Source organism: Urocitellus parryii, chromosome 6, assembly GCF_045843805.1.
Source record: "Urocitellus parryii isolate mUroPar1 chromosome 6, mUroPar1.hap1, whole genome shotgun sequence".
In the NCBI taxonomy this organism is placed as follows: domain Eukaryota; kingdom Metazoa; phylum Chordata; class Mammalia; order Rodentia; family Sciuridae; genus Urocitellus; species Urocitellus parryii.
This window is the reverse complement of record NC_135536.1, coordinates 115,133,045-115,149,442: the sequence shown is the minus strand read 5'-3', so window position 1 is coordinate 115,149,442 and position 16,398 is coordinate 115,133,045. Positions and strand designations below refer to the sequence as shown.

At 39.5% G+C, this 16,398-nt stretch overlaps 1 protein-coding gene across 1 annotated transcript in view; it reads right to left on the bottom strand.

The window, feature by feature from the left end:
• The window catches only part of Thsd4 (thrombospondin type 1 domain containing 4), a 208,234-nt gene extending 193,167 nt beyond the window's left edge, over positions 1–15,067 (bottom strand). Inside the window, exon 1 of the mRNA XM_026387801.2 lies at positions 14,996–15,067. Within this exon, the coding sequence (XP_026243586.2) occupies positions 14,996–15,067 (72 nt within the window). The remainder of the gene's footprint in view (positions 1–14,995) is intronic.
• Between the last annotated feature and the right edge of the window lie 1,331 nt (positions 15,068–16,398).

Sequence of the window (16,398 nt, the reverse complement as noted above, 5' to 3'; positions counted from 1 at the left end):
TACAAGTGGTAGAAGTGGTCATCTACACCTTGTTCCTGATCTTAGAGGGAATGCTTTCAGTTTCCCCATTCGGTATGTTGTTGGCTATTGGTTTTATATAGGTTTTATATGTAGCCTTTATCATGTTGAAGTAGAATTCTTCTATACCTAATTTATTCAGTACTTGTATTGTAAAGGTATGCTGAATTGTATCAAATGCTTTCTTTGCATCTATTGAGATAATCGTGTGATTTTTATCCTTAATTCTACTTATGTCCTACATTATGTTTATAAATTTGCACATTCTGAACCATCCCTGCATGATCTTGTTAGCATGTTGTTGAATTTGATTTGCAAGTATTTTATTGAGAGTTTTTGTTCACCAGGGATATTGGTCTATAGTTTCCTTCCTTCCTTTTGTTGTTGTTGTACCCTTATCAGGTTTTAGAACCAGGGTACTATTGGCTTCATAGGATGCATTTGGAAGGGTCCCTTCCTTTTCTATTTTATGGAATATTTGGAGGAGCCTTGGGGTAAGTTCTTCATTAAAAGTCTGGTTAAAAGTATGATTTTGTGGTAAAGCATTAGCCTGGTATGCATGAAGCACTGGGTTTGATCCCTAGCACTGAAAAAAAAATAGTCTTGTAAAATTGAGCAGTACATCCATCTTGTCCCGGGCTCTTTTTTTTTTTTTTTGGTTGGTAGATTTTTATTACTGCTTTGATCGCATCACTTGTTATTGATCCATTTAGGTTTTGAATATCCTTTTTGTTAATTTTTGTAGGTTACATATGTCCAGAAATTTGGTGGAGTTTATTTTTCTTGACTGTCTTTCTACTTCAGTGTGCTTTCTTTCTCAGGAATAAGAGCCAAAATGATTAAGTGTTATTTGGCTTAATCATTATGATGTGTATCTGGCTTTAAGTATTGGCTTATTTGTGTGCATGTATGAATATGTAACAATGAATCCCACTGTTATATATAATTACAATTCGCCAATAAAAATTTTTTTTAACGTATTGGCTTAGAATTCTATTAATCATCAAAATGCTTCATAATTAGAGGGTGCCCTTCATCTGGAAATCTTAAAATGCTTACACATAGTTCTTACATGTTTTTAATGGTGTTTGGGATTTCAATTACCTTTGAATGGTTTTTTCAGAGCATCCATATGAAATGGTTCCAAAAAAGCTGACTTCACAGCGCTAGTTGATCTTCATGTCCTGAGGCTCACACTGAAGTTTCCTATGGTGGTTTTGCTAGTAGATCTCCTAGCAAACCTCTGTGCCCCTTGTCTGACAGGTATCCCCATAAGTCAGGACACAGCTTTTCTGTCTCAGTGTGATCCGATGGTCCACTAAACGTGCTACATGCAAGCCTGACACATGCAATGCTATGTATGATGATGTGGGATATGGGAGAAGGTTCCCTTGCCTTGGGTGCTTACAGGTGCTCACAGGTGTAACAACAAGAGGGCAACTGTCAAACTAGATCTGAAGATTGATCTTATAAAATATGCCAAGCAAAGGACCCTCTGAAACTAGAGATGGCAGGCTCCAGTGTCCTGGAAGAGGTGGAACGGGGGTGGGTAGAGTGCAGGAGCTATGATGAATTGGACGCAGCATGGCAGCCAGACCCTGGTCTCAAATTCCTACCTCTCTGTTATATATACCTCCTGGGAAACATAAGCTGAATGTGAGGCCAGGATCTTTGTCTGTTTGGTCTAATTATATATGCCAATCACTTGAAATAGGCCCAGCACACAGTAGGCTTTTTGTAAATGTGTTAAAAAATGACAGTGGAGCCTTGGATCCACCCTCTCCTCTGCTTCCCTACCACCTTCTAACAGATGGTTGACCCTCAATCTAACCATCACTATAGGGTCAGCATACTTGGAGAACCAGTAAGACTATACACTTGTGGTCTCTTACAAATAGTTTGGAACACATTTATTATGGTTTAGATATGTGTCTCCCAAAAGCTCATGCTTTTGAGATAATTCAAGAAAGTTCAGAGATTAAATGATTGGGTTATGAGAGCTTTAACCCAATCAGTGAATAATCCCCGATAGAGATTAAGTGAGTGGTAACTGTAGGCAGATGGGGTGGGACTGGAGGACGCCGGTCAATGGGCATGCCTTTGGGTATATATTTTGTTCTTATTGAGCAGAGCTCTTTCTGCTTCCTGGAGTGATATACTGAGCCACTTTCTTCTGATATTCTGCCTCACCTTGAGCCCCAAGGAATGGATTTGACCTCTGAAACTGTGAGCCCCCAAATAAACTTTTCCCCCTCTAATTGTTCTCGTCAGTTCTTTGGGTCACAGTCATGATAAAGCTGACTAAAACCACTTTTACAGTATCAGGTTTAAATAATAAGTGATTTAAATCTACAGACATTCTTTCAAGTATCCTCAAACTTTCACTGACCCGAGGGTCTCAGATGCCACAATTGGGCCAATTGAGATGGTGTGGTTTCTAGATCACTCTGAGCCACTGTGTGGTGCTGGGCAGGCCACAACCCCTCTGAAAGATTCCTGAGCCTCCTATTTAAAATAACTAGGTCAGACTAGAAGACCTCCAAAGGTCCTTCTCCAGTAATGATTCAAGAGACTCTAGTAATTAACACTGCTTATTAGCGCTCAGAAAGAGAAAATGTTTTTCATTCTAATCCCAGTTCTACCCTTTTGCTGAGAAAATCGGAGACTTCACAGCCCTGTCCTTCACCAACTGTGAAGGCATGGCCAATTTGTTGTAGTGTTAAGAATTCTGTTTTCATTCATTTTCCTTCCCATTTTAAAACATCCTAGATATTTTCTTCTCTATCTCTCCCATCAAGCCTTTGACTCCACCAGATTTGGGTAAGAAATTTGGAGCTGCATTTTAGGTTTCTGACTGTAAAGGGGAGCTCTGCAGCACCCTTTGTGTCAATTTCCATTCTCATGGATGCATCCGCCTCCTTCAAATCCATAAGATTTCCCTCTCAGTTCTCTCATTTCCATTCTTCTCTAATTTGACACATTCCCCCTGTCCCCACCAAAGCATTACACTAATACCCTGGCTCAACTAAAATTTTCTTCTCCATTAGACTTGAGATGTAAATTTTTTTTTTTTAATATCAGTGATCACTGCTGTCCATTGAGCATGGAAAAAACTCTGAACCAAACACTTTAAGTGGAAGTCATCTCCTTAATCTTTACTATGACTCTAGGAAGTGACATGAGCCTCCTGTTTTAAACATGATGAGAGTGATGCTCAGGGAAGTTACTGAGCCTGCTTAAGCAAAATCATGGAGGCCCAGGGATTGAAGGTGGGGCCTGGTAGGTTTCTCCCAATGTATGAAAAACACCAGTACTATTCAGGGTTTCATGATATGCATTTGTAGCTTGGAGGTCAATCCTAGATTCAGAGAATTTTTAAGTTGGAACATATTTAAGGTATCATTTCATTTTAGTGAGTTCTTATAGAACATAGGAAATTTAAGAACATATCCAAACAGAAGAGAGGAATTAGATATAATTACATGGAAGAATGCACACATATATACATCTATATTTTTAATACACAAGTAAATTATATTTCTTACAAAATTCCATGGAACATTTACAAAAAAGTGGTATATTTGGACACAAAAAGCCTTAATCCTTTTTTTTTTTAAACAGCTGGAGCTACATTGTATACAACATGTCCCCAGCGTTTATCGTACAATAGGAGAAACTCACCAGGCCTGAGCTTGAATCCTTGGGCCTCCATGATTTTGCTTTGGCAGGCTCAGTACCTTCCCTGAGTATCACTCTCATCATGTGTAAAACAGGAGGGGCATGTCACCTCCTAGAGTTGTAGTGAAGATTAAGGAGCTGATTTTAAAATGTCTGGTGCAGAGCCATCTCATGTGAATTATCTTCCACTATGAGTACTTAATATTCTAGCCAAGAGTTTAGAAGAAGAAAGAAGAATTTGCCACTGTCTAAATATGCCCTCACCTTATCCAACTTAACACTCTCTATTTCTGCTCTTCCTGAGGCTTAGAACACCCTCTTCCAGTATCTGTCTAGGGAGTGTCTTAGTATTCTCCAGTCCCATCTCCAATGCTATTTTCTCTGTAAGGCTGTTCTGATCATCACTAACGGGTGTGATATATTTATTAGAATAAATTATAGATTAGTCTTCACTAACCTATTTATTGGTGCCCACCTTAGAGGAAAGAGGGAGTCTTACCTTATAGAATTCCACAGTACTTAGCACAAAACCTTACATACAAGATAGTACTCAATATGTAGCCTTTAAATTCAATTCAGAGTTGCTTATTTTGCCTTAGTGGAATGTAAGAAAATGAAAAACATATAGACAGGCAGATTTCAGTATATCCTAATACGAACCACTCTATCTTTTACATCACTTACTCATTTTGTCCCTTGAATATGCCTGGGTTGAAATTTCAGCATTCTTTCTGTCAATTCATATTAGCTTTCCAAGCTAAAATAAATAAATTCATATAATATAATGAATCAGCAAATATGGCTTTTTAAGTAAAATAATATTATTTTTAAAGGAGGAATGCCTAATTGAGTATGCATTCCAATAGCACAGTATAAGAAAATAAGAAAAAAAAGGTCACCCACTGTAGCACTAGTTTTAAGACTAAATAATATTTCCATTTATAAAACATGTGACTTTCTATTAATGCACCCAATAGTTTCTTGGCAAGTATTTTTTCTCAAGAAATGTAAATAAAATTTTGTTTGAGCCTGTCATGATATGCCAACCACAATTAATCGTTTTAATGTAGCTAACCCAAAGGAGAGCAAAGTTAAAGGAAGTAGTTAAAGGCTACCCTTTGAATTTGTTTCAACCTTTACAGCTTGCAAAGCACTTTCATTGACATGATTTTGTTATTGTTCCTTATGTTATTAAGACAAGCATTATTATTGTCCCCATTTTGTAGCTGTGACAACAGAGGACTAGAAAATAATTTTCTCAAGAAACTTTGTTGGGAGAAAAATTAAAGGTGGGAAAAAAGAAGAAAAATGTGTCTTGCAAAGGGTCAATATGGTAGACTGAGCAAAGGTATTTGTTTTTCTCTTTCCTCTCCAAAATTCCATTCGATTTTCAGAAAAGATACACATGTAGCAACAACTATAAAACAAGAAAGAATATGATCAGCAGATAAAAATTTCTGAGGAACTTCTTGATGTTAGAAAGTTTATGTTGGCAAGAAACCGCAGAAGAAGAAACCACCAAAACAAACTATTGAAAAAAACGAAAAAATCCTAAACTCAGAAACCAACGGTACAATGAGCAGGAGGAGTGGTGGTGCAAGAGTGGTCATTAACATCAAGGACAGACTGCCTGAAGATTGACTTCATCCCTTCCCATCCGCTCCACAGACCAACAAAGCAGCCGTAGGAGATTTCAACATGTCTCCCTTAAACATTGATAGATGAAGCAGACAAACTTTAGTAACGATGAAGACTTGAGCAACATAGTCTAGAAGGTCCATTAGTAGATTCATAAAAGTTTCTCTTTATTGTAGCACTATTCACAACAGCCAAGATATAGGACCAACCTAGGTATGCATCAATGAATGAATGGATAAAGACAATGTAGCATATATATACAATGGAATATTATTCAGCCACGAAAACCAAATCTGTCATTTGTAGCAATATGGATGAAACTGAAGGACATTGTGTTAAGTGAAATAAGTTAGGTACGTGTTTTAGTCATCTTTTTCACTGCTGTGACCAAAAGATAAGACAAGAACAAGTAGAGGAGAAAAAGTTTATTTTGGAGCTCGGGGTTTTAGAGGTCTCCATCCATAGATGACCAATTCCATTCCGTATAGCTTGAGATGAGGCAGAACATCATGGTGGATGGGTGTGGAGGAGAAAAGGAGACCAGGCATCATACCAGAAAGGTGGGGGCGGGGGGGGAGAAAGAAAGGGAGAGAGAGAGGTGCTTCCCTCACCATTGACAAAATATAAACCACAAAGGTATACCCCCCATTGACCCACCTCCTCTAGCCACACCCTACCTTCCTACAGTTGCCACCCAGCTAATTCCTATCAGTGGATTAATGCATTGATTAGATTAAGGCTCTCATAACCCAATCATTTCACCTCTAAATTTTCTTGCATTGTCTCATACATGAGCTTTTGGGAGACATCTCAAATGTAAATCATAACAGCACAGATAGACAAATACTCCATGTTCTTACTTACACATGGAACTAAAAAAGTTGATTTCAGAGACAGAGAGTAGAGTAGTGTTTTTCCAAAGGTCAGGAAGGGTAGGGGAAGTAATTCAGAGGTCAGGTAATGGATAGAAGGCTGTAGCTGGAGAGGAGGAATAACTTCTAATGTTCTCTAACGGTAGGATTACTACGGCTGACACCCACCGTTAATTATAAATTAATGTGTCATCCCCAAAGAGAGGATTTTGAATGCAGCCAACACAAAGAAATGATAAATATTTGAGGAGATACAATACCAAGTACCCTGATATGATCATTATACATTGTATACATATACATGTATTGAAATACCACACCACACCCCATAAATATGTACAATTGTTATCAATTAAAAATTTAAAATATATTTCAAAAAGTCCCTGTACCCAATTAGATGCATAGCATCTAAGTGAAGAATCACTTGGAATGTTTACAAAGACTGTCCACATGCTAAGCCATAAAGCAAGTCCCAATAAATCTAAAAACATCAGTAAACAGATACCATATTTTTTGACCACAATATAACTATGTTATAAATTAACTTGGGATTAAAAAAACAACAAAAAGAAAATTAAATAATGCATGGAAAATACCACAAGGACCATTAAAAAAACTTTAAAACTGAATAATAATGAAAATATTATATATCAAAATGTAAAGAAAGGAGCAAAGGTGGTATTACAAGAAAAACTTATCATCTTTAATGCTTATTTTAGAAAAGATTAAAGGCCAAAAATTAAAGTGTTACACATACATTTAAGAAATTAAAGAAGGAAATAAAACCAAAACAAACCCAAAGAAACCAAAAATGGAGCTGAATGGAATAGAAAACACAGCTTTGTACAGAGGACCAACAAAGCCCAAACTTGATTTTTCATAAAGACTAGTAAAACTGATAGGCTTCTGGAAAGAATGATTGATAAAATAAAATAGGGACTTTGCAAAAATGAACAGTGTTAGGGAAGGGAAGGGACACTGCAGTAGATGCTATAGATAAGCAGAGGACATGAGGAACATATTTACGTCAAGAAACTGAAAAATTCAGATGAAATGAACAGATTCCTACATATTTAGCTTTTGAATAGTTTCCACAAAGAAATTTTCTTATAATCATTAATAAATTGAATAAGTTGTTTAAAAACTTCCCCAGATTGGGGACAAACACACAAAACCTAGCCAATTTTCTGGGGTGACTTTGTAGAAATACATTATAATTAGTTTAGGTACATTCTTCCAGACATTGCAAAATAAGGTAATACTTCTGAAATGAATTTGTAAGACTGGTATAAGTTTTTGGTTGGTTGGTTTGTTTTTGGAACCAAGGATTAAACCCAGGGGTGCTTAACCCCTAAGCCACATCTCCACCCCTTTTTATTTTATACTTTGAGACAGGGTCTCACTAAATTGTGAAGGGCCTCATTAAGTTGCTGAGTCTGGCTTTGAACCTGTGATCCTCCTGTCTCAGCCTCGTGAGTAGCTGTGATTACAGGAGTGCGCTTCCACATCCAGCAAGATTGGTAGAACTTTAAAACAAATCCAGAAAGGTTAGTGTAAGAAAGAAAAATTTATAGGCCACTCTTGAATAGAGATTTTTTTTAAAGAAAGGTCTTAAAAAATTAGATGTTATGAGGCTAATTTAATAAAAGTTGAAATGTCTCATAATTAAGTTAGATTTATACCTGGAATGCAAGGGTGGTTTAATATTATAAAATCTATTTTAGTAATTTATTATACTGACAGATTAAAGGAAGAAAACCAAATGATCATCTCAAGAAACATAAAGTGTATTAGATAAAATTTAGCATCTATTCATGATTGACAAATCAATAACTGATTAGGAATAGAAGAGGGTTTTTTCAAACTGACAAAGTAAACAACCAAAAATTTACAGAAAACTTTATTTTCAATGGCAAAATGTTAGAAGTTTTCTCCTTAAATCAGGAACAAAATAACACTGTCTCTATTCAACATTTTACTGGTGGTCCAGACCAGTGCAAAGATTAAAAAATAAATATACATTTGCAAAAATACAACAAGACAGCAAGGAAAATATCTAAAATAAAAATATATAAGACCTTTATGTATGTAGAAAAACAAAACATTATTGAAAAATGTTAAAGATCTAAGTAAATGTAAAGCTTATAGTAAGCTCATAAATAGAATAGCTTGATGTTAGAAGGATGTTAGTATTCTCATATTGACCTACAAGTTCAGTACAATTCTGACACAAATTCCTTAAGGATTCTTTAAGGAAAACTGGGACTATAACTTTAAATTTCATAAATTTATGACCCTTCCAAAGAATAAGAATAAGATGGAGAGACTTTCCCTACACAGATTGAGACTCACTGTCGACTATAGTCATTGAGGCACCGTGTTACTTGTGCAGACACAGACAAATGATCAAGGGAGGGAACAACAGAGGCCAGAAAAAGACATACATAAGGGTAAGGGGTGGGGCAGGCATGTAGCTCAGTGGTAGCACTTGCCTAGTATGTGCGGGGCCTTGAGTTGGATCCCCAGCACCACAAACTCAAAAAACCACAAATGAAATCACACACATATGGAAACTTGATCAATAAATTCCGAGCGTATTAAAAATTTATACTTGAAATTAAAAGCTTCAATACTTTTATAAAACAAAATAGAAGGATATGTCTATAAACTTGTATTTGTTTATAAACAAAGTATTTCTTAAGCCAGAAATAGAAAGTACTAACAGAAAGAAAACTAATAAATTTAAATACACTAAAGCTGAAGGCTTCTGTTTAGCATAAAACACTATAAAATTTTAAATACAAGTCACAAACTGAAGGAAATATTCCATGGAATAAACAAGCAAACGATTCATATTTAAAAGATATAAGGAACTCCTAAGTCAGTAGCAAAAAAGCAAAGAACCAATTTAAAACCAGAAAATAGGTATCAACAGGCATTTCACCGAAGAGGAGGAAACATGGTGTGGACAGAGATACAGATGATGTGATGGCAAGAGTTAGTGAGCAGGAAAGTCAATCACCACAAACCAATACCATTTTATGCCTGATAGAGTTAAAATTAGCCTGATATTCCAAATATCGAAAAGAAGATAAATTCTTGAGAATTTTTACACACTGCTAGTGGAAATGAAATGATAGAACTTCTGACAAAATCATCTTGACATTATCTCATCAAGGTTGAGCAAACATGTATTCTATGACCCAGCAATTAGACTCCTAGGTATATACCCTCAAGGAATCCTGTTTATGCATGTGGGGAAGCATATTCCAAATGTTCATAACAGCATTGTTTATAACAGAAAAAAATCCACTGAGAAAAATCCAAATATGTGCCAAGGGGAAAAAAGGTGGTGTATCTGTAGGGAAGAATACTACGCTGCAGAAAAACCTAAGATGCACAAGTACATGCATCATCACGGTGAATAACAATTCAGGTTGAATAAGGAGTTCAAGGTATCAGGTTTACACAACTCAAAACCAGACAATATATTCTTCAGAGACACATGCATGTGTGCTAGTATTATTCTTAAAAGCAAGGAAGCAATGACCATAAACTTCTGGGTAATGTTTCTCTCTGCAGGACTGTAGTAAGGGGAACTTGGTGTGGAACAGCTTACAGGACTGGAAATGTCTGATTTCTTCAGTTGGGAGGTGGGTTCACTGATGTGGGTTGGGTTATTCTGCTTCATTATTTGCTTATATACTAAATATATTCTCATATATATTAAATATTACACTTTTTTGGAAACAAGAGAAGTGGTTACAAAGGTACTCAGAGATGAGGCTTTTGAATTTATTTTACAAAACTATTAAAACCTTGGTCTAGCACAATAAAAGAGCCATTAACCAATAATACCTATTTACAAAGAAAAAAAACTGAAAATGAAATATTGTAAATCAAATCCAGTGGCAAATTTAATGAATAAATCACTAGGATAAGGATAATTAAGTCCAAGTCAGCAAAAACAATCCAACATGAAGAAATCTCTAATATAAAAACCACCATATAACTAGATTAAAGGAGAACACTCGTGGACATTTTGATTGAGGCAAACAATGTCAGATAAAATTCAACAATGATTCCTGATCAAAACTCAGAAAGGAACTTATATCAGGAATAAAATTTATCTACCTAAAATATCTGGTCAGCATCACTCAGTGATGGAATATTAGAGTCATTCCCATGTAAGTCTGGAAGGAGTTGTGTTGGCTGTCTTTGCTCTGATTCAACACTGCCTTTTGGAAAGCCCAGCAATTGCAATAGGACAAGGGACAAGAAATAAGAGGCACAGGTATCAGAGAAGAAGAAAAAGGCTTGCCAGTTCTGAAGGTTGTACGCATACACACAACTCATAGGCAGCACACAAACCCATGGCCTTGTGTTTATAAATGTATAGAGATGGATCTAGGAGGTGCCAAACTGTGAACCATGGCTTCATCTGGAGAGGGAAGAAGGAGCAGAAGGAGTGAAGGTAAAGAGGAAACTTGAACTTTTATTCTTTTATAGTTTATTGAATGTATTTGTTTTTAAAATGACAGCTTTCATAAATTAAAAAAAAAAAGGATTTAAACATCAAAAGTTAGATTCAAGGCTCAGACTCAGGCTATGAGTTATCAAGTTAGTTCCACGTAGTGGGTTTTGTATTTTAGAAATCAGAAAGCAAAAGAAAGGTGGAGTCACTGAGAAATGCCCACCAAGAATTAGTCATTAAGGGCATTATGCTGGTCCTTCATTTCTACTTGAAAATAATACTCCAGGGACGAAGAGGGATCCCTAGCTTAGGAAGCAACTCTACATCCATAATTTAATTTGACTTATTCCTTAGGATATACTTTTATCTGTGACAAGAAAATGTCTTAAAGTGGTGACCCAAAGGACATACCCTAAACAGATTATTTGAGACTGTAGATATAGACTGCCTCCAACTTTCAAAGCCACAGAGAACCTCTGCTCAGAAGATCTGCTTATGGACAGATGGACTGGGTCGCTCCCACTGTATGCTTCTCAGCTATGCCTTCATTCCAGAACACACCAGGTTCTTTCTTTTTTCTAGGGTTCTACGGATGTTTTCCTCTGCCTGGAATGTCCTCCCTCCCCCTGTTACACTTTAAATGCGTACCCACCCATCAGAAACAAGCTAACCCAGCTGTCCTGACTGCTCCCCTTCAGAAGATCTGCTTCCAAGGTTGGCCCTTGGCTGGCATCTGGGAACATGGATTTGGGGAGGGTCCTGCCATTCCTGGAACTGATAGGAGCAGCTCTCTGTGCCTATACTGTACAAATGGTTTATGATGAACACCTGTTTTCCTTCTGGGTGTCTGGAAATTTGGCATATAGCAGGCAGAGGGTGCCTATGTGGTCAGTCCTAATAAAGACCCCAGGCCCTGAGTCTCTTAGAAGCTTCTTTGGTTGCCAACACCTGCTCTCCTGCCCCAGCCACCCAATGGCCCTCTCTGTCTTTCATATCCTTTCTCAGAGGCTGGACAAACACATGAACACATTTTGGGTAATGGCTGCATTTTAAACATGTTGTTCTACCACTTGCTTTTATTACCTAACAACAAATATTGAATTAAAAATATATTTACTTTTGACTTTTAATCTTACAAATGGAGATATAATTCACATCTTATAATATGCGTTCTTTAAAGCATGCAATTTGGAGTGGAGGTGTAGCTCAGTGGTAGAAAGCAGGGCCCTGGGTTCAAACCCCTCATAAAACAAAACAAACAAACATATTAAAAAACCCCAAACCAAACCAAAACAAAACAGGATACAATCTCTGTGATTTTTAGTATAGCCACAAAATTGTGCAAGAATCTCTACTATCTAATTCCAAAACATTCTCATCACCACAAAAAGAAATCCTGTATCCATTAGCAGCCAGGATACTTATTTTTAATTTTGATAGGTTTTGCCATATTGTTCCATCAAAATTTTTTTAAAAAACTCTTTTGACTAACTTCTGGTAATTTATTTCATACAATATATAGATCTGAATAAGTTTCTACTTGCCTCTCTTTCCCTCTCCCTCCATATAACAATATCTCACTGGTCTTATATGACAAAGTCCAGAAAAGAAAAGGCAAGCCTTCCACCCCTTGCCCCCATTATTCTGGGCATGCTGCACAGAAACTGGGTCCTGACAAGTCTCACACTCACAAGTTCACTGCAAGTCCTGCCTGACTAACCATTTAGTTTTAAAGGATACATCCAGTCTGCACCAGCATTTGCCACCCTGACCTTGTCAAGGGCAAAGGCATTATATTGACCTCAGTTTTCTTAGTTTAAGGAGATCAGGGGCTGAAGCTATACCACGTTGTCCTGTCCTTGTGATGGTGCCAGCCATTGGATGCCAAACAAGGCTTGCCCTGCGTCATGCACCCCTCCCCGCACCTGCAGGCCCCCACTTATCTGGAAGAACGGTGCACCCTAGAAAACGGACTGTGAATTGTTCCCAGGATTTGCTGCTTGGCTGCCAGCCCCAGTCTGAGAGCACAGCCAGCCAAGCAGCCCAAGGTGGACGACACCTTCTTCCCCTTTCTTCCTCTCCTTCTGTGTTTTTTAGGAACGTCCAGAGGGAAGATAATTAAAACCTGCAAGAAATCTGGCTGGCAGAGAAAAAGAAAACCTTGGTGACGACGCCACATGTTTATGGGTAAGTTTTGTAAGTAACACGGCAATAAAAAAAAAGAGGCTCTTATAAATAAATGCCACATTCTTCAAAGCTCTGTATAAACGACATTCTTTTTAAGGAGGTAGGGGGGCTTATGCATACTCATGTTCCTTCTCATTTCATTTCCAACAATGGGAAAGGAATCCTAAATGTACAATTTCCTAGGAACACAGGAGTTGTGGAGCCAACAGCACAGAAATACACCCACACTCATATATGCGTACACACACACACACACACACACACACACACACACACACACACTTTCACGGGCAGGGGTGGGGAGAAGAAAAGAGGAGAAGGTACTGGAAGATCTTTATTTCACAGAGCTGTTAGCACAGAACCAAGGAGCAGAAGGGCAGGCATCTCCCTACCCCTGCTAGGGTTTCCTGACTGTTGAACACACACGCTTTTAACTCAAAAGACAGAAGCTTTGCAATCCTCTCCTGAGTGAGTGTTGAGTGCTGTCTGACCAACATCAAGATCAGGGTGAGCCTGTGTAATCCCCTTTCATTATTCCTCTGCTTTAGTGATTGTAAGGTGAAACAGAGCCGGCTGCCTCTCGCATGTGACACAAGGCTCAGGGACTCACATTCCAGAGTGGCCCTCCCCAGGAACCAGCTGCCGGCAGGTAACTGAAGCAGCCCTTGGCCTTGCTGTTAATAAGAGTAATTGGCACGCCACTGAGGGGCTGCTGGAACACAGTGATTTGCTCAGTAAGGGGGTCTCCCTTGACCATATGTGCAGGCAGCGGTGATAGAAATATTTTCCATATGAGCTTTCCCCTCGCCTGCTTAAGTGCTCAGGGCTGAGTTAGGCCAGCCCATTTGTCATTTACTCTACACAGTAAAAAATCAACAGGGAAGTTGCGAACCTCAGCTACAACTAGAGGGCAATGGTCTGCTTTCAGCTTCCAGCATCGCTAACCCATTCAGTTCCTCCAGTTCCCATTCAAAAGCTCGATCCCCCCACAGGCCCAGCCTGTATCTGGAGAGCAGAGGACATGGGTAACTAGCAGGCGAAAAGCCTACAACAAATGATCCGTTGCTGCACGCCTCAGAGCCGCACGTCTATTTTGAACAGAGCAAGGAGCCTGCCGAAACCACAGCTGGCTCTGCAGCCGGGCTGGGGACCGCTCTCACTTCCAGACCTCTCAGAAAAGGGAAAGTAATTACATTAGGCTTTCAGAGCCAGCTTGGTCCCTGACAAGGCTAACAAAAGGCGAAGCTGTGAAGTGGCCTGGTGGCCTTTTCTAAGAGATACACTTTTCACTTGGCTTTTCAAAGAGGAAGACAGATTTGGGAGAAAGGCTGTCCCTTCATACTCAGCCATCGGTCTCTGAGCTTTTCCATCAAGGCACGGAGTGACAGGGGTGGAGGAGACCAACTGGTCACAGGCTTATTTGCAGGTGAAGCACTGAGTGCTTTCTCTCTGGGCTGAGGATCATCCCTTCCAGTTCTCTGCCTGTATCAGAAACTGGCCTCCAGAGGTCTCAGGAATGTTAAAAAAAATGTAACCAGTAAACACATGAGCTAAACCAATAAGAGCAAATCATCTTCATGGCCTTAAAACATGCTTCTCTCTATGGTAGATCCGAGCACACTCTATCCCCACTGGACATCACTGTGCCTCTTCAAACCTATGATAGAAAGTTATGCACAGGTCCTCCAAGCACATCAAAGCAAAATAAGAGAAAAATGTGGTGTAGAAGCAGGAAAGAAAGACCAATCCCTCTTGCATGCATATTCTCTCTGCAGCACTGGAGAAAATTTCCCCAAAGGGAATTTCCTTTCCTGCCTTTGTACCAGTCCCTACTGGAATCTGACATACCACATATTTTGTTCTGCAACAGCATCTGTCACCCAGGCCAGCTCCCCAGTGTGGCAACTATACAGACAGGCTCAGAATGAAATTTTAGAAAGTACAGGATTCTTCAAGAAGAAAAGAAGTCTTCATATAAGAAAAGGCAAGAGAAGCCTAAAAAAGCAATAGCAAGCATTATTCTCTGCACACCATAAAAACCCATTGCCTGATCCCTGTTGGTAGATAGAAGATGAAATTTAATGCTGACAAAAGTATAACTTCTGACAAGATATTTTATTTGGCTTACCTCTCCCCCAGGTCTTGCTAACATTGCTGTTTGAACGTGGAGCAATGTTAATATCAGGTAGCTGACAAACATTATTACCCAAAGTTAGAGCTACCCTAGAGGAGAACTCCGTCTGCCAAGTGCTAACAGCTAGCAGATGCACTTGTGTCTCGGGATTCCAGCCCTGGAGTTCCGCTAGGCACCGCGCTGGTTCCCTCGGCTCTCCCTCACTGTACTACCCGGCGCTCCGAGCTCAGCCTCTGCTCTGAAGAAAACTGGTAAGCTGATCTCTTCATGTAATAACTTCTCCCGGCTGGGGGAGGGGACAGGAGCCAGCTGGGAGCTGGGGGGCTGCCTTTAACAGAAAGCAGAAAGGGGAGGGACAGAAATGATCAATGTGGAGGTCTGCATCTGGTCTCATTCATAAAAAGGGCTCCAAGGTAAGCACTTCACATGCAAGGGGACAGCCCCTGCCTCATCAATTGAGGTAGGCAGGAGGCAGCGAACTGCAGCAGAATGAGCTCCAGGCTGGGAGCTGGGAGGCTGGGGCCTTCCTTGTCCAGGATCTGGGGCTGACAAGAGCTGTGTGTACTGGGCCAGTTGCCATCCCTCTCTGGGTACAGTTGCTTGTTCGCACTAATACAGTCAAGCGTGGGTGGATGACTTCTGAATTCCCTTTTAATTCTGGATTGATGGTGACAGAGACCTAGGCAATCTGAGTTATGCATTATGAAGGGCAGCCTCCAAGGGGAAAGAAGTCACCAGGGTGCTGTGTGTTTGGGCAGCCATCATATGGATGTGAATGGACCAGAGCTGGGGAATCCACTATATCTTCCTCTTGCTGCATTCCTGGGCCACTGTGCCTAATTACTGTTGCCTGTAATGTAAAAATAAGTGGTAAGGTGGGAACAAGTGACTCCCAAGTATTAGGTAAGGCTGGCAGAATTCATGGAAATGCAGGATGGCTTTGAAGAAATAAAAGAGCTACCTCTTAGTTGGCTCAGAATGACCATCAAAATGGTGGCTGGGGACATGAGGAGTGTGGGGAGCAGGCTGCAGAACAGGCCTTGCTAAAGCTGACACAGGTCCACTTGAGACACAGTTCAGGGTCAACTCTGATTCAATGCCATAGCAAGGATCGTGTTCAAAGTGAACACTAAGCAAGTATTGGATTCTGCCGAGAATGGGCATATGGAACCATTCTGAGGTTGTTGGTGTCTGCAGGGGACAGAATGACCACATGGAGCAGTGGAAACAGCCCAAGGATCCTAGAATCAGACAGGTTCACTTCAAACCCCAGTTCTCCTAACTCCCTGTGGGTCTCTGGTCTCTGAGACACCCCAGTGAATCCCAGCCACTCATTCTGTGAAGTGAGGAAATACCCTCCAATGGTCAGGATGATTTACCAAGAGATCACTTAGGCA